Source organism: Camellia sinensis, chromosome 14, assembly GCF_055761805.1.
Source record: "Camellia sinensis isolate YWXY chromosome 14, ASM5576180v1, whole genome shotgun sequence".
Classification (NCBI taxonomy): Eukaryota; Viridiplantae; Streptophyta; class Magnoliopsida; order Ericales; family Theaceae; genus Camellia; species Camellia sinensis.
Window position 1 is genome coordinate 30,993,455 of NC_138974.1, and position 27,649 is coordinate 31,021,103.

General features: G+C 34.9%; 2 protein-coding genes across 7 annotated transcripts; one reads left to right on the plus strand and one right to left on the minus strand.

The window, feature by feature from the left end:
- Nucleotides 1–6,013: 6,013 nt before the first annotated feature.
- On the plus strand, nt 6,014–11,489 carry LOC114270153 (GTP binding Elongation factor Tu family protein). Its single transcript, XM_028211571.2, has 12 exons — nt 6,014–6,403; nt 7,091–7,166; nt 7,333–7,425; nt 7,560–7,634; nt 8,951–9,055; nt 9,146–9,236; nt 9,342–9,547; nt 9,640–9,723; nt 9,934–9,999; nt 10,094–10,156; nt 10,476–10,716; nt 11,025–11,489. Exons 1-12 carry the CDS (start codon nt 6,222–6,224, stop codon nt 11,093–11,095), a joined length of 1,353 nt encoding a protein of 450 aa, XP_028067372.1. The 5' UTR covers nt 6,014–6,221; the 3' UTR covers nt 11,096–11,489.
- Nucleotides 11,490–12,174: 685 nt separating this feature from the next.
- Nucleotides 12,175–17,576, minus strand: LOC114270154 (uncharacterized). 6 transcript variants are annotated; one of them, XM_028211574.2, is made up of 5 exons: nt 17,113–17,576; nt 15,775–15,955; nt 14,629–15,052; nt 13,748–13,828; nt 12,175–13,040 (listed from the first exon to the last, which is right to left on the minus strand). In XM_028211574.2, exons 1-5 carry the CDS (start codon nt 17,203–17,205, stop codon nt 12,539–12,541), a joined length of 1,281 nt encoding a protein of 426 aa, XP_028067375.1. In that variant the 5' UTR covers nt 17,206–17,576; the 3' UTR covers nt 12,175–12,538. The 6 variants fall into 6 exon arrangements, with proteins under 6 accessions (XP_028067375.1, XP_082761635.1, XP_028067373.1 ...); XM_082905509.1 differs by having other exon boundaries at nt 15,775–15,965; nt 17,113–17,498; XM_028211572.2 differs by having other exon boundaries at nt 13,748–13,852; nt 17,113–17,497.
- Between the last annotated feature and the right edge of the window lie 10,073 nt (nt 17,577–27,649).

Genomic DNA, 27,649 nt, shown 5'->3' on the forward strand with positions numbered 1-27,649 from the left:
TGCACATAAGCAACTTTTCATGATTCATATGTTCATATATGTGCCTTATAACAAAACAAACTTGTTATACACATTAGTGCGATAATTCAGATCTCATATTATCATATGTTCTCAATATTTGATTAAACTTGCATTATACTTTGTATAAAAGATTCAAAGGTATGCATAAACTAAAAAGCATACGTATTCAAACAATTTGCAATGCAAGCGAATCACAAACTTATAATATATATTCGTTCATATTAAACATTTAAGGGTATTCTTGATGCTTTCAGATTCATACATATCACATGAATGCATCATAGATCTTTTCTAGACGCTTATTGCTCTTTTGGACAAGTGTGTGAGTTATTAACTCGTGCTCTGATACCACTCTGTCACGACCCAAATCCGCCCCTATGGGTTAAGGCCATAACCGGCCAGTAATCACGAGATTACCTACGGCCTCAAACCAAATAAGACAAAACTCATCAGAGTAAAGGGGCCAAACGGAAACAAATTTAAAACTTCGTCCATAGAGTCGTGCTTATATGCACATCATAACATTCCATACATACATATGTTAATAACTCACAACAGAAAGTATGGTAACATAAAGTTCTATACAGACAAGATCATTCAAATCTAAGTCAGCCAAAATAAAGCTATATACAGACGTACACCAAAGTCCTCGCCAACATGACAAAATAACATAGAATGGAAGAAGGGCGAAGACGTGTCTCGTGCGTGAGACGCAAGGGCTGACTCTTCAAAGCCTTAGTTGTTCCATACAGATTTCACTGGGGTTGGGTTTGGACTTCTCTTGGCTCACCTACAAACACATGAATGAGCGTGAGCGATAGCCTAGTGAATAATATCAAATAAAAGAGTTATACAAACGGTATGTAGAACAACATGCTTCAAGCGGCCTTGGGCCCAATTCATATTTCTATTTAACATATATATATATATATATACACAATTTAAGTCGAGTGATTGTGGTTTCAAACATACTGGCCTTTGGCCCATTTATCTTCTATTTGTCAAACCGGTCTTTGGCCCATTCAACTTTCATTCATGTCAAACTGGCCTCTGGCCCATTCATGCATGTCAAACTGGCCTCTGGCCCATTCGTGAATGTCAAACTTTCATTTGTGTCAAAACGGCCTTTGACCCAATCATTTATGTCAATCGGCCTTCGGCCCAATCATTCATGTTATGTCAATCGGCCTTCGGCCCAATCATTCATGTTATGTCAATCGGCCTTCGGCTCAATCATTCATGTTAATCGGCCTTCGGCCCAATCATTTATTCTTGTCAAAATGACCTTTGGCCCATTCATTTGGTATAGCAAACATTGTCCACCAATCGAATACCGATCATTTATACAACTTACATTGACGTAAGCAATTGGACAATAACACATTTCAGATATCTTTGTTAGATATTACTCACAGTGATCGGCTTGTGGATTTGCCCTAGAGCTTGACCCTACACATCATATAACACATATGGGTCACAAACGATTCAATCCGTTCTTTAATTCACATATTCCTCTTTAGTCTTCATTCTTATCTCTTTAACTCAATTACAATGCTTAATGCATGCCTAAGAGTGTTTGCAAGTGAAAGAGAACGGAAAACGAAACTCAGAATACCTTTTCAAAATTTCAGAAAACAGGGTCCTTGCTCGAGCGTGGACTTCCCCGCTCGAGCGGACCCTTGAGGCCTGCAAAAGTACTGGTTAGGTCGAATTTACGCTCGATCGTCCACTCTGGCGCTCAAGAGGAAGGCCTCTCTACATGGCTTCCACGCTCGAGTGGACACCATGTCTACAGAAAATGCTGGGAGCCCGTTTTTCAAGCTCGAGCGGCGGTTTCCCCGCTCAAATGGGCACCTTTTATAGGTTTTCCAAAATGTGTTCTTGAGCTTCAACTTGATATTCAAAGGTTCAAAATGCATGTTTTTTGCTCAATCTTCACATATACATATACTAACATGGTATAAACACCCAATTACAACATTTTGAAGCTCAATTTCACAATATAATCACATACATGTCCCAATTAATACCAAACTCATTTTCAACATAACAATTCCATGTATTTCAACTCATATTTCCATAAATTGTACATTCATGCGGACTATAACTTCCATTTCAACTTACATGGTGCAAATGGTGATTACAAACATGAGCTTTAACCAAAATTCTACATGGATTACACACATTGTGCTCAATTATGAAAATTCATACCAATTTCCTACATGCATGCATCAATTGACTTCAAATTCATCAAATACTACACAATTCCTTCACTTATGGCACAATTCTTGCTCTTGATCATTAATCCACTTCAATTTTACAAAATTACAAACTAGAATCCATGAAATACTCACCAAGGAGCTTTAATTTTCACAATCTATAGCAAATTCTTGAGTAATCTTCACGACTTCCAAGATTCAAGAGCAAAACTTAGATGATCTCCCTTTTCTCTCTCTAATTTCGGGTCTTTCTCTCTCTCTAGAGAGTTAAATCAGCCAAAATGGACAAAAAGAAGAATTGAGTGTGTATCATGCCCCTTTTTAAAAGCTCTCTCAAATACATTCTTTTAATATAAAATAATTGGGCACCATAACATTAATTTAATCCATTTAATCTGGTCCAAATCAATTTTCAATCAAATTTCACCGTAGGCTTTAAAAATTATGCCAATTACAATGGCGTAGTCAATTTCGGTTTCTACAGCCAATAAGGCCTTCAATTTAATTTCCAAAGCGGATAATCAAACAGGTATTCCTACGGTGAACAGATAGAAATTTAAAACCACATATTTTCACACAAATGGCACACGAAATCATATAAAACACATAATCACATTCAAAATAAGGACCAATTAACACAATACGGAACAGGGTTATCACAGATTTATCTTTAAAAATTCTGTAAGTTAATTTTTACAAAGTTAGCCTTCACTGACTATATTTTCAACACATTTAACATTTTCAAATAACTATCTTAATAGGCGAATTACACCAATAGTCCTTATAGTTTGGAATTCATATCGTTTTGGTCTCTGACTTTTCAATTGTGACACATTTGATCCTGAATTTTGAATCTTGTTCCAAATAAAGACAATTGAATATATTATTGCTTAATTTCAAAGACAAAGTGGTCAATTTGATAAAATATAAACTAATTTAATAAAAATAAATGTCAAAAAAATATTTTTAAATTTTTAAAAATTATTTATACCCATCAAAGATAAAATTATGTAAAATTAAAAAATCTTTTACACATTTATTTATTTTTTTACTAAATTAATTTTTGTTATGTATTTGGATGATGATCATGTAACGGGTAATTGTTATGTTTTTAATAGGTAATCGATATATTTAATATATGAATTGTTTTTAGTTTTTGATTTTTTTATTTAATGGATTGGTTTAATAATGATATCAAAATTGTCGCCATATTTGACTTTTGAAAAAATAGAAACTAATTTAATGAAAATAAAAACAGTCACCTATTACATGATCATCATCCAAATACATAATAAAAATTAATTTGGTAAAATAAAATAAAATAAATATGTAAAAGATTTATCAATTTTATAGAATTTTATCTTTGGTGGGTAGAAATAATTTTTAAAAATTTTAAAATTTTTTTTGACATTTATTTTTGTCAAATTAGTTTATATTTTATCAAATTTATGACTTTGTCATTGAGATTGAGCAATGGTATATTCAATTGTTCTTATTTGAAACAAGATTCAAGATTCAGGGTTAAATGTGTTATAATTGAAAAGTTAAAGACCAAAGTGACACAAGTCCAAACTATAGGGGCATTTAATGTAATTTGCCCTATCTTAATTCACTAAAAAATTATAAATGACACTTTGTTGAATCAAATTTTTTTTTTTAGGTAATAAAATAATTTTATTTCAAGTGTCAACCAAACGTTAAAAAACAAAAACATAATTTTTTTAGTAAAATATTTTACGTCAAAACAAACGGCACCTAAACACATATATTTTCTACTACAACTTTATTTGCTTTTGAAGATGTACCTAACCTAAAATTTTAAAGAAAAAATAAATTCAAAATGTTTTTTTCTTAATTTTTAATTTTCTTTTATCTTTAATCATTCCTTCAAGCCCATTCATAATTATAAATAAGCCTAAAAAAATAGTCCAACCTAGCAAATTACGTTGATTTCTTAAGAGATTTAGATAGAACATAATAAATTTTATAATTTTGGTATAATCACACATCTTCTTTTAGTAAGCCCAAATGTAGGAAACTAATGCTAATGATGTTAAAATACAAGAATAAATAAATATATACATGTATTAATGTAAAAAAATATGACATCATTTATTCATGAGGATTTTTTTTAAGGTCCCGTTATTAAGATTTTATAGTATAAAGGACATTCAATATTTTCATAATGTTTAAAGTGCCTCAAATTAAACCAGAGAAAATTCAATCAAAAGAAATTCTCTGGTCATCCAAACCTGAGAAAATTCAATCTAAGCCAAAGAAGTTTTCTAGTCCAAACCAGAGAATTAAATCCAAATTAGAGAAATTCTCTCTAAACTAGAGAAATTCTGGACTTTCCAAAGGATTTATCTGGATTCAAACCAAAGAAAATTGAAATTTCTCTGACTTCATCTAGAAAATTGAGAGAAAATTGAACATCACCAAAAAAAAATTAAACAAGGCAAAGAAAATTAACCAAACTAGAGAAATTTTAGCACAAATTTCTCACACAGTATTAAAATTTCTTTGGATATACTTTTTAGCAAAAACAACAGGGTTTTGAAACTTGCACAAATTAAATACAAATTATATAATGACTGTAGCAAGGTAAATTTCTCATCTTATAATGATTGAATTGAAGGCCCATAATCATAACATACAACACAGACTATAGTAACTCCATAGGCACATAAATTTATCTTTTTGGATACTAAAATACGTGCCTCATGAACATCAGAGGAATCAACAGTCCAAGGACCATAAAAGCCTTGATACACAAAAGAAGTAGTAGCAGTAGTAGTATCAGAGCTTTCTCCAGCAGCTTGTCACTTTATGGATTTATTCGCAATCAAAGAAGCCTCCTTTCTATACGACCATGATGATAATAGAGACGAACCACCACTACCACAACTCTAAATTCAATTTAGAAGTTTCTGATGAGGATAGTAGCGATTGAAGACGAGCATGGGCATGGCAGTGGTGGTGAGAATAGGGATGATCTGGAAGATCAAGATTGTTGCTTTAGAGAGAGAACATTTTAGAGAGAGAGATGCAAAGATGAGAGAGAAGAGAATAGGTGAATTTAGTATAGGAAGAGAATTTAGAGAGAGAGAGAGAGAGAAAGAAAAAAAATGAGGTTTGATTTGAGAAATTTCTTTGTGACATATGAGTGTAGGACTTAAGGGACATTAGACATCGTAAAATAATATTGTAGATCTTTTTCATTACTAAACACGAGAGAAAGACCTTAGACTAATTTTTCCTTTATTCATTCATATAACTAAGGAATTATTGATAAAAAAAATTTAAATATTATGTGAATTAAATTATGAGATTTATGATATATATCTTTTTAAATCTGAAGAGAGATAGACTGGTATAATTTACCCTTTTTTTATTTAGGATAAATTACAAATGCACCTCCTGAGATTTACTTAAAATACAGATTACTCCCTGTAATTTGAAAAATTACAAATACTCCATTGTTTAAAAAAATTATTTAACAGAATTAACTTAAAAAAAGAAATTAATAATTGCTATCATGTACAATAATAAAATTACCTATTAATTGAAACATGTTTATAATATCATTAAAACCTGTTAATTGTTTATTAATAAAAAAGGTGATTTGTTATAAAATAAAATGTAATTTCTAAAATCACATGGGACGATTTATATTTTAATTAAGCTTCAGGAGTTTCTTTGTAATTTATCCTTCCATTTATTATTTTTGTGGTAAACCCAGGAACTTAATAAAGCCCATAACCAAACGTAACGGGGCCGATTCATCATAAATCAATTCAATCGTTTGAGATGGGCCTAGACGAACCGCCCAAACTAAGAAGCCCGAAATTCCGATAACGAAAGTCCTCTGTAAAACCCTTCGTCACAAATACAGAAGAAGCCCTAAACCCTCCCCTAATCGCCTAAAACCCTCTCTCTCTCTCTCTCTCTCTCTCTCTCTCTCTCTCTATACTCCGTTCAATGGCTTCAGTTGTTCTGAGAAACCCTAATTCGAAGAGGTTGATACCATTATCGTCTCAAATCTGCCAATCGTGTCGAGGATCGATCTCCACACCTTTCTCAATCTCAGAATCTCTATCTGGAAATGATAATGCTTCGCTCCCCATTCCGTGGTGGCGATCCATGGCCACTTTCACTCGAACGTAAGTTTTATACCTTGTTTTACGTCTCTGGTTGATTGAGATTTGATTGTTGTTTTCTCCATTTTCAGTATTAGCCCCATCTCTCTCTCTCTCTCTATCTCAATTCTGTAATTTCTGCCTTATGCTATTGGTGGGATGTTTATGGTAAGTTTGGTTCTATGTGCATTTCTTGTTGTTAGAAGTGATGGTGTGTGGTTCTTTGTTAAAAGCATCATCTTGGATGGCATTTTCCATAGATTTAGGGCTTTCAATATCAGGAATAAGCTCGTGAGAGCACAATTAGCTTGAATCTACTAATAATGAAGCTCTCTAAAAGTTTAAAACCCAAAAAGAAGTTGAGGAAACAAGCCATTCTTAACGTAACAGTAATCTAAGGGAATGAGATTGCAACTCGGAACAGTATTTGAGACGGTTTTCAAATATGTATTTTACCAAAATTTATCTTACATGTTCAGTATTGTCCAACTTGTGAAAGCCTCATGTAGAATGAAAACTCTCCAATAGAAAGAACAGCATTTGAGACGTTTTTTATTCTATGTGCATTTCAAGTCTTCTGAAAACTCTCCAATAGGAAGAAATATGTTTTAGTCTATGCAATAATTTGGGTCCCATGAAGAATGAATATTCTTTTATTCTTTATGGTTTGCTTTGTTCGGCTAACCATTTTAATGTTGTCACTGCTGGCAGAAAGCCTCATGTTAATGTGGGAACAATTGGGCATGTTGATCATGGAAAAACTACACTGACTGCTGCAATTACAAAGGTGCAGTTGTTGGTGCCTTGATGAATTTGATTACTTCTGTTTTCACTAAATTATTTAATTTCTTTTTTGAACTGCTAATACTGTGTTATTATAATGAGTTAAAAGTTGTAGATGATTTGTATTGCTGTGATATTTGGGTTCTAAAATGGTTATGCACCTCTTCTAGGTGCTAGCAGAAGAAGGCAAAGCTAAGGCTGTTGCCTTTGATGAAATTGACAAAGCCCCTGAAGAGAAAAAGAGAGGGATTACAATTGCAACGGTGGGTTATTGTTTTTTTACACCATTATGCCAGGCCATATGATTTTGTGTAGCATCCATATTTCTTCTTGAAACCAAGTAAGATTTTTGAAGCATCTATCCATATTGAATACAAGGAATGACTTGATGTTGCAGGCCCACGTGGAGTATGAGACTGCTAAGCGGCATTATGCACACGTAGATTGCCCAGGACATGCAGATTATGTTAAAGTAAGCCTTAATTGACATGGATTTGCTGCAAAAGAATAACTGTATTTGCTTTATCATCATAATTAATATAATTGTAACTGTAACTATTACCGTCATTATTATTGCTTCTTTGTTGTTACTGCTGCTGCATCACCATACCTAATCAATCTGATTGAACATAATTTTCTTTGAGAATAAATCAAACAGGGGATGTTGGGGAATAAATAAATTAGTTCTGGCAACTAATCTATACATTTGAGTTGTCAGGAGGATTGGCAAAGAACATCCTGCTTTGTTTGACTTGGCTTGACATCATATCTTATATATAAGCATGCATTTTAATTGCGATGTGTTATTAATTAATGTCTATCTTTGCATATCTTCTTCATCTTATTAACAAAATGTTTTGCAAGAGTATTACCAAACGCGTGGTTTAGAAATCTGCATATCACAGGAAATAAATTTATAAAAAAATGAAGCTTAGCTGAAACTAAAAATAGGTAACTAAATTTATGATAAGAAGTTTTATTGTGATTGATTTGGTGTGCCATGTGCCTAAAATGGCATGTGTTGTCAATGCTGCATCCAATCTTGTCCTCATCTAATTCAAAGTACTGTAGCAAGCTTAGAAGTATTGATCCCCAAAGTTCCAATTGATTGTGTATATTTATTTTGTTTGTACAGTATTATGTACACATGCACTTATTAGCAAAGTTTAAAAGGTGTTATTGAGGCTTGCCTCACAGCAAGGCTAAGGCAAGATGCATTGAAATTTTGATTTTTAGGCAACACTCCCCAAAAAGTTTGCACATCATAGTATAAGTAGTGCACCTTTTATGCCTTCTTCTCATAAGCACGTGAGGAGTACTGACATGGAGAGCTTGTGCTGGGTTGATGTTAAATTTAGTCTAATACATGGTTAAAATATTTTAAAAATAAGAAGCACTTTTGTAACTATATTCCATAGGAAAAATGAAGTGGATGACCAACCAAGAAAAAACACAAGTGAAAGCCATGGTAACTGAAGTTAAGAATGTTTATTTCACCTTCTATGAGAATTAACCTCCTTTTCTGTAGTGAAATGTTCAACACTGCAAGGAGAAATGTATTTAGATCTTCATATTTAATTTAAATTTTTTTTTACCATTTTAAAATATTTCATTATTTATTTACTAAATATCAAAATTCAAAATGCTTAAGCCTTGACACCTTGAGGCTGGCGCCTCTACTCACATGGGGTAAAATGCTTGTGTTATGCATTTGCCTTTAAAAACTGTCGCCTTTTAAAAAGTTTTAATAAATACTTTGCTTCTTAGATTATATGGCTTGATTTGTAGAACATGATTACTGGAGCTGCCCAAATGGATGGGGGTATTCTGGTTGTCTCTGCTCCCGATGGGCCCATGCCACAGACAAAAGAACATATTCTGCTTGCACGACAGGTAAGTCTCTATTGTTGGCAGTGCCTTTTAGTGTTCATCTTAGTCCTTGACACAGTTTCTATAGAAAGACCTTTTTCTCCTGCAATGCAGGTTGGTGTGCCATCACTAGTGTGTTTTCTAAATAAAGTTGATGCTGTTGATGATCCTGAGTTACTTGAGCTTGTGGAAATGGAGCTCCGTGGTAATGTGGCATTTGAGTTCATTGCGTTTGTTTAAATCTATTGCTGGATAATGCAACATCAAAACTTTATTTGAAGTGTTTCATGCGAGCTTATATTTCTGACAGAGCTGCTTAGCTTCTACAAGTTTCCAGGGGATGAAATACCTATCATCCGAGGTTCAGCATTGTCTGCTTTGCAGGGTACAAATGAAGAAATAGGGAAGAAGGCAATTTTAAAATTAATGGATGCTGTAGATGAATATATCCCTGACCCTGTACGCCAACTTGACAAACCTTTCCTAATGCCAATTGAAGATGTTTTCTCAATTCAGGTAACTAGGTTTGCACTAGGAATTTTTCTCAACTTTTTTAAAAGATTTTTCTTGCAAAGTTTTCTATCAAATGACTCTCCTTATTTGTGAAGGGACGTGGAACTGTTGCCACTGGTCGTGTTGAACAAGGGACAATTAAAGTTGGAGAGGATGTTGAGATTTTAGGGTTGATGCAGGTGAGTGTGTAAATAAAAATTTGTTTGTTTTATGCATGTATAGAATGCTTGGGCTTTTGTCCCTCAACCCATGTACCGATTAAGGCAACATTCCCGAGGGCTGTGATTGATCTGTATTGTAGTGATCCTTGTCTGAAAGTTGTCCCGTAATCTTATGGTCAAATTTCATCTTGGGAATGGTTGGCCCTAATGTTTTACTGTCCACTGTAGGGTGCTCCAATGAAAACCACAGTGACTGGCGTTGAAATGTTCAAGAAAATATTGGATTTTGGACAAGTAAGTAACTGATTTTAAACCATTTATAGTACAAAGGCTTTTGTACAGCACTTGGTGGGGTGTTGAATTATGGGAAACTTCTACATTTGACTAGGCTGGCGACAATGTGGGTCTTCTTCTACGTGGTTTAAAACGGGAAGATATTCAGCGAGGACAGGTAAATGACACCAATAAATCACACTGAAGTATTTGTGGTAGAACATATTGCTGACAGTGAATAACCTTGTAAATAATTCAGTCAATTTATGTGTCTGAAATGCAAATTTCGCGCAACTCATCATATGTTTGAAAGGAAAGCTAATTTAACCTTACACCAGTTTTAAAATGTTTTTCTATTGGTGATCATGATGTGTGTGGATACAGTGATGGGTGTTGGAAAATGTTATGTGAAATGTATGAAATTAACCCCCAGTTTTATAAGCAAAAAACTGGAAATAATTTTAGAAGGATGTACTTAACCATCCTCTGCTGCACAGGTGATTGCCAAGCCTGGGTCAGTGAAAACTTACAAGAGGTTTGAAGCAGAAATATATGTCCTCACAAAGGATGAAGGTGGTCGCCATACCGCCTTTTTCTCAAACTATAGGCCTCAGTTTTACATGAGGACTGCAGATATCACTGGTAAAGTAGAGTTGCCGGAAAATGTTAAGATGGTTATGCCTGGGGACAATGTGACTGCTGTTTTTGAGCTCATATCGCCTGTTCCTCTTGATGCGGGTATGCATATCTTATACCTTTCTTACCATTGTTACTTCTGTTTGTTTTCATTTATTTCTTATTATCTCTTGCAGTTTACTTCTATGCACCTAGTGGCAGCCTCTCTTTTCTTAAAGCAAAGCCATACCAATCGGACTGAATCAGTCTATGGACCTAATATAATATTATAAATAATGTTGACATATAGGTTCTGTTACATCTATGGTAGTGTTAGCAGTTTGTTTTCCCTTAATAATATTTATGGTTTACATTGTTGAGTAAGAATCTCGGAGAAAATGTTTGCCTTATTTTATTCTGTTATCTAACAGGACAAAGATTTGCCCTGCGGGAGGGAGGTAGAACGGTTGGTGCAGGGGTAGTTTCAAAAGTACTCAGCTGAGACGCTAAGAAGGTGAGAAACAAGAAGACCTGGCTGCTGTATCTTTGCTTTATTCACGCCATGTAATTGCTTTACATAGCCCGGCATTTGATGAGAGAGATCTGTTCTTTGCATTTCTTAAAAAAGAGTTACCATCTTGAGTACTAAGAAAATTTGAATATATTGAAAAAGGACACTCAATCTTCAATGTTTTGTAGTGCATCATGACTGGCAAACATAGTTGCAATCACTTCTGCGTTTTGAAATGTTTTCATTTTTGAAATATTTTTTGTCATGTATCATTTATTGATAATAATTTTCATGGTAAGCACGGCGATGCTGGACTAGTTACCCCATGCTCTGCAAACATTGGATTCTGCACTACATTGATAATCATTTTTTATTGCTGCTTGAACTCTTTCAGCTTTTATTTTATTTGTTTTTTTTAAATCTCTTTCTATTCTTTTATGTTATTAACATTGAAGCATTTGCCCAGAATTTGTTATGTTGGCATCTCATCCCTCCTTAATTTTTGGGATTCTTTTTGAGTGTCTTTTTAGTCTCTTGTCTAAAGAATTAGCATGTTGATCCTCAAACCTTTCCTACGTGCACATTTCACAAATGTATAAGAAATCCACCTAAAAAGTCATTTCCACAAATTCAAAAATGCGTGTTGAATTTTCATTCATCCAGATATAGTTTTGAACAACCAAATACACGATATTTTTTACTACGCAATATTAAATATGAATCCAATTAGAAACGTTTAAAATAATGCTAAAGTCTTACCTCAATCCTTTCCGATGTATCCAAAAAAAAGTCTTACCTCAATTAATGTTCAAAATTAACAAAAAAAAGTAAGATATTATAAAGCCAATTCCAACTAGATATAAATAGTCTTAAACCGTATACCCTTATTTTTTGGAGGAGGATACCGCTAAAGGAGTATCTTATCGTTATTAGTTTCAAACTGCACCTGTTATCCGCCCTATTTAGCTGGAAGATTGATTTCTTTACCTAATGTAAAGATGGTTGCTTCAGAATTCATTTGCACAAGTAAACACTTCCAATAAAAGAAAAATAAATTTCAGCAACACCCATTGTCTAGAATAAAGTGTTTCGATTTTCACACCCAATATAGTTTGTATGTGTTTCAAGTTTTTGTTTCTCAGATCAACAAAGTAATCCTACTACTATTCAAATATACATCCCAGTTAGCAAAATTAACCTGCAAAAAATTTAACTAAGCTGGTGATCAGAGAGAGCTCATGTAAACTTGAGGCAGGATTCTTGAATTGGTTCAAAAATCGGAGTCAATTTTCCCCTCTATATATCTTTATTGTTCAAACCAAATCAACTCAGGAGTCCCACTCAAGTTACGGGTGAACCTCCCTAACCATCATTACACTTGCATTCGATAGTTCTTTGCATCTCAGTATTCCCAAAATACCCTTCACCGTGAAATCATGCGAGCCTCAGCACTGCCACTGCCATCACTGTTGCAGCTCTAAAGAAAACTTCCTTCACGCTTCTGTCCAGCTTCCTCATCATTTCCTCTTCTTTCAGGTTCAATTTACCCGAATTTTTGTTGATGTAAACAACTGTGTCCCTCAGTCTATTCACTGCCGAAGACAGCCAAACCAGTCCAAACCCAAAACCGGTGCTAAAGAGTCTGGATGCACAGAAAGGTACCCTACTATAAGCTAACTTACAGATGACAGAGAAAAGAACAGCAATCCCGGTCCCAGCGATGCTGGCAGAGAACTGCATCAGGAGCTGGGGTAATTCGGGACCCGATTTCTTGAGCGAAAGCATAGCGGTTTTCCCATTGCGCTTCTTGTCCATCATTATTGATAGAAGACACTCACATGCGTGGAAGTAGTTCTTTTTGTAAAGATCCCTCTCTCTCACTGCTTTCTTGTTTGTTTTCTTCTTCGGTGATGGCCTGAGTTTGATTTTCTCGGGACTGGGAGGGAAGAAAGAAAAAAAAACAAAGACATGTAAGAAAAGAAGTATCCATGTCTAAGGTATTGCTTATGAAAAATGTCCACACTTGATTTTAAGGATGAAGAAAAAAAACACATATCAAGCTCTATTTTGCTTTACGTTGAAGATCTGCGAGTATATTTTATAATATTCTCTCTAGAGAGCCGCTGTCAAGTTAGCTAGCCATCACAAACCATGTCAAATTAAGAAAAATCAAAATTACCACCTGCTAGATCCCTCTTGTTAATGAAGTGTAAAATTTTTCTTGACAAAATGATCCAAGTCCTTTGATTAAATTTTCCCCCCCTTATATTCACCTTTTTACAGTGGTAAACTCCCAAGAACTAAGCAAGCCAGATGATTAAATCTCGATGAACAATCTAACAATTAGTAAGTTTATCTAATCAAAGAAGCATTATGTGGTGAACCTCAACCTAGAATCCCTACATAGTGAATCTTTGTATCCTTCAAATTTTCCTTACAACGCAAAAATAAATAAATAAATAAAAATAAAAATGGAGCCACTAGTTCAAGAATAATTTTTTGTGTCTGAGAATATAAGTATAAAATGACGTCGAATTGTGTCATTTTACCAAGTGCCTAAACAATATATTACCCAATTACTGAATGAACTATAACAATAAAATGTAAAACACAAAGATTTATGAATAGATGGTGTGTCATTACCTCTTTAGAGGAGCAAATTTCATGTTTTCAAGCACCGTACTAGACTCATGAACATTAGCCCTTGCTTCAATGCAATCCAATCTGTTCGATAGAATGGTTGAGATGCTTTGTGAAAAAACATTGTAAATCATGAAATGGTAATAATAAGAAATTAAAGAAGTGACTACAAAAGTGTCATATAAGTCCACATTAAGAACAATTTGCAGTTGAAGCATAACATATGCATGCAGCAACTATAACGACACACTGTTCATTATACTTGGTCAAGGTTTGTCTGTTTCACCATAAACACAACCCAACATCTTGAACTTACAATTAAATGGGAAGAAAAAGATTAATATAAATATGTATATATATTATTATATATATATATATGGAGAGTGTGAACTACTAGGTTCATCAACGAGATGAACTAAGCATCCATTTAAGGAGTAATTGGTGGTCAAATATGAAGAATTGAGAAGTGAAACACAGACTGAAAGATGGATGCTAGAAATTTCATCCATTTTGAGCAATAAACAATCCAAGAGCCAATAGCTAAATCACTAACCCAAAATTTAGTAAAGGGCACTTCCAAATGAAAAATCCACAATAATAAACATGGTTTCTTATCTAAAGGCCATGTCATATCCTTACACCCTACTGAATGCAAATAAATTCACCATGAACAAATCAAGCCGTCATAATATATAAAGAATAGCATAGAGAAAGTCATGTTCAAATGCATAAGTTGTTGATTTAACAATTGAAGGGTGCAACAAGCACAAACGGAATAAGTCCAAACTTCACAACATTTGAATACGCCAGCATGGATGCAATTAACTCATGTACTTTTATAAATAAATGATAGTAATAGATCAAACAATGACAGGTATGTTTACCTATTAAAGTGTGGGATTAGCATTGACTGTTTTCTCCATTTAGTTGAGTTCTCTGACAAGTAATGCTCAGCCACAACTAAAAGTATATCCTTCAACTTGGTGCTATCACCTGTGAATGAGACTTGTCCATCTGCGTTAAGTTCAATCTTTGATCTACGGGCCAAATCCCCAATAAGCTCCAAGAGAGGCAGTGGGGCATAAAATTCATTACTTGGGTGGTAAATAAGGGAAGGCTGAACCCCAGCACCATATAGATTATTTCTTGTCAATGCTTGAGGCCCCATTAAACTAGATAGCATAGACATATCCAGTTCACATCCTTCTACTTCATTGGACCCAGACATGAGGAACTGCATAATTTTCTCATGTCTTGAGCATTGTTCAGCAATCCCAAAGCTGAACAGTACTGAGTTTGGGTGAGTGTCTGCAACCAAAGTAATTAAGGAACATAAGATTTCAGAGCATAATACAGCAATACGAAAATGTAAAAAAAGAGTAAGCAACACATAAAGAGGAATTGTCAACATGAAATATGAATCATGTTACTAAATTCTGACGCTTTTACATCTTTGACGCACAAATCAATAGTCCATATTTTATAGATCAAACCAATCTCAAGTGTATTCCTCATATTTATTTCTATAACCCAATCAGGCAACACCCTCTTTCTGCCAGTGCCTGGTTCCTACTTTGTTCTGTGTTACTCTTTCTACTCAACCTGACATTAACACATTCACTACTGTCTTCTCATGAATGTCATATTTGGAAGTGGATTGGTTTACTACATAATAGCAATAACTTGTAACTTTGTAAGTAACTAAAGCTTCGGATCAATAATTCAAGCAGCCTATCAACATAAACTCTCCATCTGATTAAGACATACTGATTTATTAACAATGAACAAGTGACTTCCACAAATAAGAACAAAAAATTCATTCGCAGCATTAGTTGAATTTGGTGAAATGACCTCACATATGTTACAAAGTGGGCTCATCACCAACGCATTGGCCCACAGAGTAGACAATTGTATCACTTGATCTTGCATAGTTTTCAAACCTCCCCATATATATGAAAATTCATAGGAATATTAACAGTAAAATGACATTCAAACAGTAAAAAGTAAAGAGAAAGTAGCCAGTTATGAACCTTGCACATCGATAAGTACAGGCCTTGTAATGGCTGAGTCAACCTTGACAAGTTGGGTAGTCTCTGAAAATCCACTTATGGGTTTCCATGGCTCCTCACACTGATGTGGCCTCATATTAAGGGTATCTAATCTTATCATATCATGTCTCGATCCAGGAATATGACAAAAAGGTGGACAATCCTGCAATAACCTCAGATAATACAGAATTCATTAATCATTTAAAGAAACATAATTAAACATCCAAGACATTATCACCGTGATATTAGGACCAGGTTGGTGCACTAAGATAATCTTAAACATGTAAACGGAACTAATTAAATATCTACGAGTTGTAATCTCATAATGAAATTGGCACTGTGATATATAGAGAAAATAAATAGAGTTCAAAGCAACAAAACATGGCTGTCAAATTACTAAAGACACGTGAATAGATATGGAAACAACAATAGTGGTACAAAACTATAGCCTTGCAGATATAAAGAATCCAACCAATCACGGGCTTATTTCAGTCGATAAAATTTTGCATAACAAATACATCAGGAATGAATCTGCTTAAAGCAAAAAGACATCAAACTAACAAGAGTTTTGGACGACATCCAAATATAAGATTAGGAACACAGTCCCATATAATACAGAGATAAACAATGATTTCAATCCAACTTTAATGTGGGGATTATCTAGTGAACAAATTAACTCAACAAAAAGTGTTATATGTGAAAGTGTCGTATGTGACTTGCTTGTTTAGTTATTAAAATCCAATTTTAATATCATTCTATCTTCTTATTTATCAGTGTAGATATGGATATAAGACATATATATGACAACTAAGGATATGTTTGTTCGATAAATTCTGAATAAAGTAAACTACTCTTTAATCTCACTTTTTTCCCTTTATAATATTGAAAAACTACTATGGTACATGATTTAAAATACCCAAAAAGTACGGAATACTTGTCAAAATTAAATTCAAATATCAGATAATTTAGAAAATATCATATGCATATCCACAATTATCTGAGTATCTGCATGGATACAGTTCATTTCCAGAAGTATATCCCATACCAAACTTATTCAATTAATATCCAATAGAATCATAAACAAAATACCAAAGAAGATTTGATATATATACATATAATATGTGAGCAACCTATATATCATCAAACTCAAATGAATTGTTCAACATGACTGCCATAAATCAACAACCCTAATCATCACAACACAATAACTCATCATCAACCTCGATAAAATAAAAGTAAATTCCAACAAAATCCCAAATACCCAGATATACAAATTCAATAAAATCAAATCACAAATATATGAATCGACCAATTATCTACCTTAGAGACCCTGCCCGAAACCAGTTCAGGGTGGAACACAAACCCTGGAGCTGGGGGGTACCCATGAGAAGCCATCAAAGAAAGCTTGAACATTTTTCTAAGAGAAACCCAGATCAGAAAACAAGTTTCTGGAACCAAATCTCTCTTTTCTCGCTTTAAAGGTCACAGCATTTTCAACTTATCTAACCACACCTCAAATTCCAAAGATAATTATTGCGGTTTTTGGGGCTACGATTGGAGCCCAGAAAACAACAAAAAACGAATTTGGGAAATTCAATAAAATGGGTTTTTTGTGGTCCGATTGATTTCGCAAGAAAGATAACAATTTAACAAGTGGGTTTTGGAATTTGTTTGAGAATCCGGGTTGGGATTCTAAATATATTCCACCTAATGTTTGGGGTATTCTAAATAAGAAAGATAACAATATATTCATGTGTGTGTTCGTCCACCGTAATGTTTTGCTTACACTTTTTGATGGGTAATCTTCGCCGTTGAAATATTAGAATTACGGTGGGACCCAAGTATGGTCGAATCAGAATGTTTTGATTTGATGTTTACGAGTGCGTTAGCCTCACATGTTTGTTGGGATACAATAGCGTGGTTGGTCTATTGCCATTGAAATTTATTTTTCCTCAACCACACAATAAAATGAGTAAATTACTTGAGAGTACTATTTAAAAGATGAAAAGAAAAGATGAAAAGTGTATTTAATTTCATAATTTTTTTGAATATTCTTAAAAATTTATCGTGTATTGTTTTTTTAACATTCGTTTTTTTTTTTTTTGGCGACCAGTGATCACGGCTTATTTTTTATCTTTATCTTTTTCTTTTTAACATATGATCACCAGCGACCGATAACCACTATCGATTGAAGTTCATCGACAACCATTAATCATTGATTCCTTACTTCACCCTCACCAACGGCAAAGGAGACAAGCTTTCGATGAAGATGATAAATAGATCTACTCAAATGTACATCAAATTTGAGTAGATCTGTATGAGAACAGACTAGATCTAAACCAAAAATATTTACCAGAGTACAATATTCTCTATATATCTGTTTCTCTTTTAATCTCTCAATTTTTCTACCTTTTTATTTGCTACACACTTCTATTTTCCTGTTTTAATAAATAAATTTTTTAAATTTTGAACAAATTATTTTACAGTTTTAGTGTTTTTTTTTGTGTGTGTGCTGAAATGAATCATGCTTTAGAACTGTAAAATTTTACAATTTTATAACATTTTTTAAAATTGTAAATGTTACAATTTCATAACATGTTTTTCAATTTGATTAATAAGGATAAATGCTTAATAGAATCATACTTTGAAACTATGACATTTTACAGTTTCAAAACTTGTTTTTCTATTTAATCAATATTGGAGATTGTTTGCTTAAATCTTACAGAAATTAAAAAATAATATTTATTTTTCTCATTGTTGTTGTATGTTGTTATTGTTTATTTATTTGTTTTTCTTTCAAGTTATTAATATTTAGCACGTTTTATTATGTGTTTTTACTATAATTTATTTATTTATTTATTTATTTTTGCAATATTCTGGACATTCTATTGAATATCCAACGATTTTCTTGATGTTTAGCGAACATTTTGGACATTCTAACAACTTCCAGTGACATTCAGAACACCCTGACGATACTCTGACGAACTGCCCGATGATATTGAATATTTTGGTGAGTCTCCAACAACCATTTGACGGAAGTCCAGTAGTGGTGGAATGTAACAGCGTTTTTAAATTATATATAAAAAAAATAGATTTTTTGATAACAATTAAAAATATATAAGATTAATTGGTGCAAGTTTTTATTTTGAGATTAGATGAGATTTGAACTTTGTGTATGAGACTTGTTTGGGATGTTCTAAATAAGTGAACTTTTTGTTTTTTTGGATTAAAAAGTTTAGGGAAAAAATATGGATGTTTGGGTTAACTTTTTGACTTTTCATGAAAAAATGTGTAATAAAAAATTGTAAAAATTAGTTTGTAGAGAAAAATTAAGATTGAGAGTTGTGCAACTGTAATTGTTGACTTTTGGTGAATAGTGTTAACTTTTTAACTTTTTGAGTAACTTTTTTACTTTTTGACTTTTTTTACATACCCCAAACTTGGCCTTACTATTAAGTGCCCCAAATAAAAATAAAACAAAAATTTGTTATAATAGGGTCCTGAGTGATTTGAATTTTTTTCGTGAACCAAAACTTAAATTTATTTTTCAAATTAATGTGTTTTATTGAAGTACTAGTGTATGTTCGTACCTAAAGGTATAAAGTGAATAAAAATAAGTGAAAAAAAATAAGAAAATAAAAAAAATGAACAAATAGAGAGAAAAATAGAAATGAGAGAAAACAAAAATAAAATAAAAATAAAAGAGGGAGGAAGGAAGGTGTGATCATGAGATCATGAAAAGATGGGTGAGAAAAGGAAAAAGTCAGAGAGAAGTGGGAAAGTAGAAAATGTAAATATAGGACATTTTAAAAAAAATATATCTCAGTCATTGTTTTATGATTTGAACAAATCTGAGCTATCTAAATGTCTTAGTAAAATATGTTGAACATTCAAAAAGCGTCCTGCTTTAACACGGTAATAAACCCGTCCTTTAGGGTGAACTAATTTAACCTTATTTTTTTATTTTTTTGACTATTTTAATCAGATTAAAAACATTATATTATAGATAAATTTTGTTTTGTTTTGTTTTATTTTTAATCTTATTATAATTGATTGATGGTTGTGAGTGAAAAAAGAAAATTATTATAATTTGAATATAATATTTTATCTTATTAACTAAATTAATCTATTTTACCTTTATTAACTAATTTAAACAAAATAACTCATGCCAAACGAAACCTAAATAACTCAAATACTCTCATCCACTTAGTGAAATCAAATGTTTTATTCACTCTATTTCATTTGTCAACTAAATTACTATTCAATTGTGTAATAATACCAATTATGAAACAATTTGTAAAATGGAAGTTGTGAATTTCAATCTCTTAAACAAATATAATTTAGTCACATGAAAAATATAATTTAGTCGCATGAAAATGTAGCTATGTTTTGGCCGTTTTCTTATAGTTTTGCACAATTGTAGTCAATTTTATTAATATCATGTAAAAAATCCCCCCCCCCCCCCATGTCAAATCCAATTTTATTAAAGCATGTCGTGTGTAAAGTATAATTAATTTTTGAACAAATTACAGTAAGGCCAAGTTTGAAAAGACTAAATAAGTGTATTTTTTGATTTTTTTTATATTTTATATAGAAAAAGTAAAGAGGAGATGTTGATTGATGTGACCCAAAAAAGATAAAAAGATGAAGTAAGTGCACTTTTTTAGTTTAGCCAAACTTATAGTCCTTATAATTTGAGATTCACATTATTTTAATTCTTAATTTTTTAATTGTGACATATTTGACCTTGAATTTTAAATCTTGTTTCAAATAAGAATAATTGAATATACCATTGCTTAATTTCAAGGGTAAAATTATCAATTTGATAAAATATAAACTAATTTGACAAAAATAAATGTCAAATTTTTTTTAAAAAAAATTTTAAAATTATTTCTACTCACTAAAGATAAAATTATGTAAAATTGATAAAAATTAATAAAAATTACATGATTAATTTTTAAAAATTAATTTTACATGATCATCATCATCCAAATACATAATAAAAATTAATTTGGTAAAAAAAAGTCTAGAAGATTTATCAATTTTATATAATTTTATCTTCAATATGTATAAATAATTTTAAAAAATTTAAAAATATTTTTTTGACATTTATTTTTGTTAAATTAATTTATATTCTATCAAATTGACGGATTTGCCCTCGAAAAATCCAATAGTATCTTCAATTGTCCTTATTTGGAATAAGATTCAAAATTCAGGGTCAAATGTGTCACAATTGAAAAGTCATGGATCAAAGTAACACAAATTCCAAACTATAGGGACCGTTGGTGTAATTTACCCTTAATTTTTTGATAAATTGACCTATTTTGAGAACTAAGTTAAAAGTCATTTAAAAAAAAAAAAAAACATGCAAAAAAATAAAGAAGTGATATGAACTAAAAAAAAATTAAAAAGTCAATAAACTTACTTTTAAACTAGTTGTCAAAATAAGTGAGGGTGTTTTTCAAAGTTGGTTAAAAGTTGATTTTTTGACTTTTTTTAAAAAAATTTATCAATAAAAAATGTGAGACGTGATGTGACATAAAATAAATTAAAAATTAAAAATTAACTTTTTGTTTACTTTCCAAAAATTTGTAGTATCTATTCACAATAAAAATACACCCATAGGCAGAGTTTGGCTCAAGTCAATGAGTTTAATTGAACAAACTTAACTTTGATTTAACAAAAATTATATAATATTATGTATATGTAATTTTTGAACATAAATTTGATGGTGTTATTTTTTGATATGTATTTTGTGGAGAAGTATTTTGTGAATGGCAGCACGTGGTTAAAGTGATGCTGGAGTGTTAGCCGAGGTGCTACGTGACTTGGTCATGTTGCCGAGATGATCTCGGCTAGGCCGAGGTCATTTGCGAAGTTAGCGGAATTCAAGATAAACAGATAAGAGACAAGAGTCCTAGAACAGGGGAGGATTTCATTCTGGATAAAGATAAGGCTCAAGAAGAATTTATCTCTATCTATATAGGGGTCCAGGACGAGCATTGAGCCTGAGTCCACTGAAATGAGGCTTATAAAGGGATCAAGTCACTGCTGGTTATAAAAGCAGGGCACCCTCGTGGGTCTGAGGTAAGTTTTTTCTTGTGAGTTTAAGCACGATTTACTATCTTTGAGAGATATTGATTATTGACTTGATCGTTGGAGTCCTCCCTGGTGGACGAACCACCGCCGGATTCTCATCTTCTTGTGCAGGTTGTTGGGTTTAATCTATTCTGCCAGTACTCTCCAGCTGAGTTCCTCTTTTGGTTGTGTGGTCAATCAACACCCACAATTTGGCACTGTCTGTGGGAACTTAAGGAGAATAGATGGCCAGCGATGGACAGAAAGAAAAGATTGGAGATGACATTAACAGTGAGAGTTGTGAACATAGAGATCCTAACGTCGGGAAAGAAAACAGTAATGAAAAAGCACAGGATCTGAATCTTGGGGAGAGGGACGTCGACAAAGAGGGGCATGCCCCGAAGAAAGCTGGCCAAGATGAGTACTTCAATGAAAGCGACCTCTAGGTATGGAAGGATAGATGCATGAGGAGATACGGTGAGATGAAAGAGATGGCAAACAAGTTGGCAGACCTGCAGTTGCTTGTCAACTTCATGATGCAGAATAACGTGATACAATCACTGTTCCCATTGCAGGACACGCCAGTACCAGCGGTAAAGACTAACGCCCCGAAAGGGGGGCAGAAAACAATCGCAACAGTTTCACAGCATGGCAAGGAAAATGAGCACTCACATCAACCTTCACAAAATGTTGGCTAGTAGAGTCAGTGAGAGGTGAGTCGCAATAGACACCATGAACCAATGAGACCTATGCCAAAGAACCTTAGCATATCCAGGGGAAAGGACTTTCCTTTGATACAGTGAATGAAGAGAAGTCCAAGATGACGCACAATGACGCTAGGAGAAGCGCACTAAAAAGGCTGAAATATGTTGATAGCCGAGCTCCTGGCAGAACAAATGAGGATCTAAGGGATTACCAACAGAGGAAGCGACTCAATGCTGAGGTGACATCGCCCGTCGAGCCGAGAACACCGTTCTCAATGGAGGTTGATAGGTTTGAGGCACCAAAGAGGTTCCATATGTCGAGGTTCCAGATTTATGACGGTAAGTCCAATCCTAACTTTCATGTCGGCTTATATTTAAACTCAATGGCTTTGTATAGCGAGAATGAGTAGTTGCTGTGCAAGATGTTCCCTTCATCATTTGGGGAAATCGTATCAGACTGGTTCCACAAGTTGCCGAAAGGAACTGTGAAGAGTTAAGAAGGCCTAGCAAAGATGTTTGTGGTCAGGTTTGTAGCAAATAAATTACAGCCACTAAGGGTAGACTCCCTGCTGGCTTTGAACATTAGCGAAGGTGAAAGCCTCATGGCTTATGCCAAACGGTATTATGAAGTGTTCAACCGAATACCAGCATGCAACCAGGAGCTAGAGGTCGTATCTTTTAAAAAATGGCTTGGATGATGAATGCCCACTTTGAAAGTCACTTGCAAAACCCTGCCAAAGAGTATGAAGGAGCTCATGGCATGAATTGAGAAATATTCTAGAGTAAAGGAAGACACATATGGAGCAAAGGAATCAAAGCATGAGAAAAGAAATGGCTCGCTGAAGCGAGGCCGAGGCAACATTGGTTTCAACAGGCAGGAAATAGGTTGAGGGCTGCACAGGCAATCACCACGGTATTCAGGATCCTGGTCTACAAAGTTCTAGAAAGAATCAGAAACCAGCCATATTACAAAGCGCTGGAGAAGATCCTTGGCGAATTTATGGGAAGGAGCCTTGGGAAACATTGTGCTTACCATAATGATGATTGGTACTTAACTCAAGGATGTAGGGCTTTGAAGACACACTTGGAGAATCTGGTCAGACAGGATCACCTGAGACCTAGTAGATGAGGTTAGGACAAGGCAATAGCAAACAAGGCTATCCCAAGCACCGGTAGCACCACCTTTACCACCACCACCTCCGCAACAAGTAGAGGGACCTCGGGTGATCAACGTAATTCACTCAAAAGTCAATGAGAATGATGAATGAGGGGAAACTCAAAAAGTGAGGAACCTCCAGCATGTGTATCAGGTCTAGCAAAAGAAACCTAAGATAAATGAGTACCAGGGACCAATGGTTTCTTTTATTGAGGCAAGCCTGGATATAGTGGAGCATCCACACAACGATGCCCTGGTGATAACACTGAAGATTGGAGAGTGCCAAGTGAGGCGCATACTGGTTGATCAAGGCAGTTCTTGTGACATCATGTATGTTAGATGTTACAAGGAACTTGGCCTTCACCCAGATGATCTGGAGCAATCCAACAGCCTGATGGTCAGATTCAACAGAATGCCGACGTGGCCTCTAGGAGCCACGAATCTGGAGGTGTAGGCAGGCACGAAGAAGGTAAGCGTGGAGTTTACAGTAATTGATACCCCTTCCCTGACAATGTTATTATGGGAAGACCGTGGTTGCACGTAATGAGGGTTGTTCTCTTAACGCTGCACCAGCTTTTACGGTTTCCAACTGAGCATGGAATTGAGGAAGTCAGAGGGGATCAGGTACAGACAAAAAATTGCTCCATGGCAGCAATAAAGTCCACTTGTAATGTGTGAGAAGTAGAGACAGTTGAAATTGAAGACGAGGATATGGAGGTCCTAGACGATGTCGACAAAGAACCAGCCGACAAGAGTGAGGAGGCTCTGAAAAAGATTCTGGTCCAAGAAGATGATGGAGAGCGCTTCTTCCTTCTTAGCTCAGGCTTAGCCGAGGAGGAGGAAAGGGAATTGGAAGCTTTCTTGCAAACAAACATAGAAGTGTTTGCCTGGATGCCCTATGAAATGTCAGGCATCGACCCCGAGGTCACTTCTCATAAACTCAATGTAGACAGGTTGGCAAAACCTGCCATCTAGCGGGCAAAGAGGCTGACATTACTACATGTGGAAGCAGTTGAAGAGGAAATGGACAAGTTGCTGGAAGACCAGGCCATCCGAGAAGTACACTATCTGACCTGGTTGTCCAACACAGTGGTAGTGAAAAAGAAGAATAGCAAGTAAAGGATTTGTGTGGACTTCATCAGCCTAAATAAGGCTTGCCCCAAAGACAGTTTCCCACTGCCTAAGATTGATCAGTTAGTAGATGCCACTTCAGGGCATAGACAGATGAGTTTCCTAGATGTATACAGAGGCTACCACCAGATAGCAATATATGCCCCAGATGAAGAAAAGACGACATTCATTACCCCAAAAGGACTCTATTGTTACAGAGTGATGCCTTTCGGGTTGAAAAATGCAGGAGCAACCTACCAATGGTTAGTGACTACGATATTTAAGCATCTGATTGGGAAGATAGTAGAAGTCTACATTGATGACATGGTCGTGAAAACCAAGGAGCCTGGGAACCATTTGGTCGATTTAAAGGCAGTTTTTGATATCCTAAGAGCATATCGGCTCTGACTCAATGCTTCAAAATGTGCATTTGGAGTCGAGTTTGGTAAGTTCCCGGGATACTTGGTCACCAGAAAGGGTATTGAGGCAAGCCCAGATCAAATCAAGGCTATCCTTGACTTAAAAAGCCGGACATCAGACAAGCAAGTCTAGATTTTGACCGGCAAGGTAGCAGCCCTGAACAGGTTCATTAGTCGAAGTTCAAATAAGTGTAAACCATTTTTTAGTTTGTTAAAGAAGGCCACAGATTTTTTGTGAACAGAAGAGTGCGAAGTCGCCTTAGTCGACTTGAAAAGCACCTGACAACATCTCCAGTTCTGTCAAATTCAATACCTGGAGAAGAATTGTTCCTATACTTGGCAGTTTCAGAACACACAGTAAGCGCGGTAGTAATCCGAGAAGATGAGGGAGAACAAAAGGCGTATACTATGCGAGTAAAACCCTAGCAAGTGTAAAAACTAGGTACTTGCCCCTGGAGAAACTGACATTAGCCCTGGTGATGGCTTCCAAAAAGTTGAATCATTACTTCTAAGCTCACAAGATTATGGTACTGACTGAACATCCCCTAAAGTCCTTGTTATAGCATGGAGATCTGACAGACAGAATAGCCAGATGGGCAGTGGTACTGGGCTAATATGACTTAGAATTCTGGCTTAGAACAACAATCAAGGGCCAGGTTTTGGTCGACTTTGTGGCCGAGTTTACCCTTTGTGCCATTCCACGTCGGGCTCCGGTAAGTCGCAACGTAGGTTGTCCAGGAGAACCAGAGGAAACCCAACTGGGCTAAAAAACCCCACACCAGCAACACAGAAGAAGGAACAAAAACCAAAACCCTGCGACATCCACATCGACGACTCATTCCGCATGTTTGTTAATGGAAGTTCAAACGTCAAGGAGCGAGGGCAGGAGTGGTGTTGGTATCGCCAGATTGGCGAATGATTGAGCAATCTATTCGTTTGGGGTTCAAAGCCTTAAACAATGAGGTGGAGTATGAGGCACTGATTGCAGGACTGAAACTAGTAGCAGCCATGGAAGCCGATGAGGTGATAGTCTTTTGTAACTTCCAGCTTATTGTGAATCAAGCAACGGGCGAGTACGAAGCCCGAGATGAAAGAATGATAACTTATGTTAAAGAGGTTGTCAGGCTACTAACATTGATTAAGAATTGCCGGTTACAACAGGTTAGCCAAGATAATAATAGCCACGCCGATGCCTTGGCAAACCTGGCTAGTGCAATAAAGTCAGGGAAGCAAAGGATAATCATGGTTGATTCCTTGTCAGGTCAAAGTGTAGAAACTCTGATAATGGAGTACGAAGCAATGTACGTGGAAATGGCTCCAAGCTGGATGGATGCAATAGTAATATTTCTTAAGGATAACAAGTTGCCAGAGGACCAAAAAGAGGCGCACAAGACCAGGTTGAAGTCGGCGAAGTTCTGTTTATCAACAAAAGGCCATCTGTACCGAAGATCCTTCACTGGACCTCTACTCCAGTGTGTGCATCTCTCTCAGGTAGAGGACTTTTTATATGGGATTCATGAAGGAGTTTGTGAAAGCCATGCAGGGGGTAGATCACTTGCCCATAAAGCCATCTCCCAGGGATATTGGTAGCCATATATATAAAAGGATACTGAAGCCTATGTCAGAAAGTATGAAAAGTGTCAAAGGTTTGCACCTTTGATACATCAACTAGCAGTAGATCTGAACCCAGTGTCCAGTCCTTGGCCGTTTGTCAGGTATGGACCTAGTGGGACCACTGCCATAGGCAACTGGACAAAGAAAGTTCTTGCTAGTAACCACAAACTACTTTACAAAATGGGTAGAGGTTGAACCCCTTGCAAAGATTCGAGATATCGATATGAAGAACTTCATTTGGAAGAACACGATAACCAGATTCAGGATCCCAAGGGCCATCATAGTAGACAATGGCACTCAGTTTGACAGTAAGCTAATTAAGAGCTTTTGTGCAAAATACGAGATTAAAAATTATTATTCTACTCCTAGCTTCCCTCAGAGCAATGGTCAGACAGAAGCATCTAACAAGACCATCTTGGTTGTGATTAAGAAAAGACTAGAAGCAGCCAAGGGAAAGTGGATAGAAGAATTGCCTAATGTGTTGTGGGCATATCTGTAGGCACCCTATTTTGATCGGCCCTAAGACTTGGGCGCTTTCTTTTGATTACTTTATGATGACAAAATAAGAAGGTGTTTTTCACAGAATCCTCAATAAGAAAACTTAGAATTTGAGCCCTGTTTTCAACCTTAAACAGCCACAAATTACCTTTCCAAGGGAATATTCTAACCTCACGGTTGCGTCCAAAAATAAGCTAAGATCAACCTTCATTGCACTTCTAGAGGCCTCACTGAAAAATTCTCCCAAAATTGACCTTCACTCTCCCTCATTGCCTATA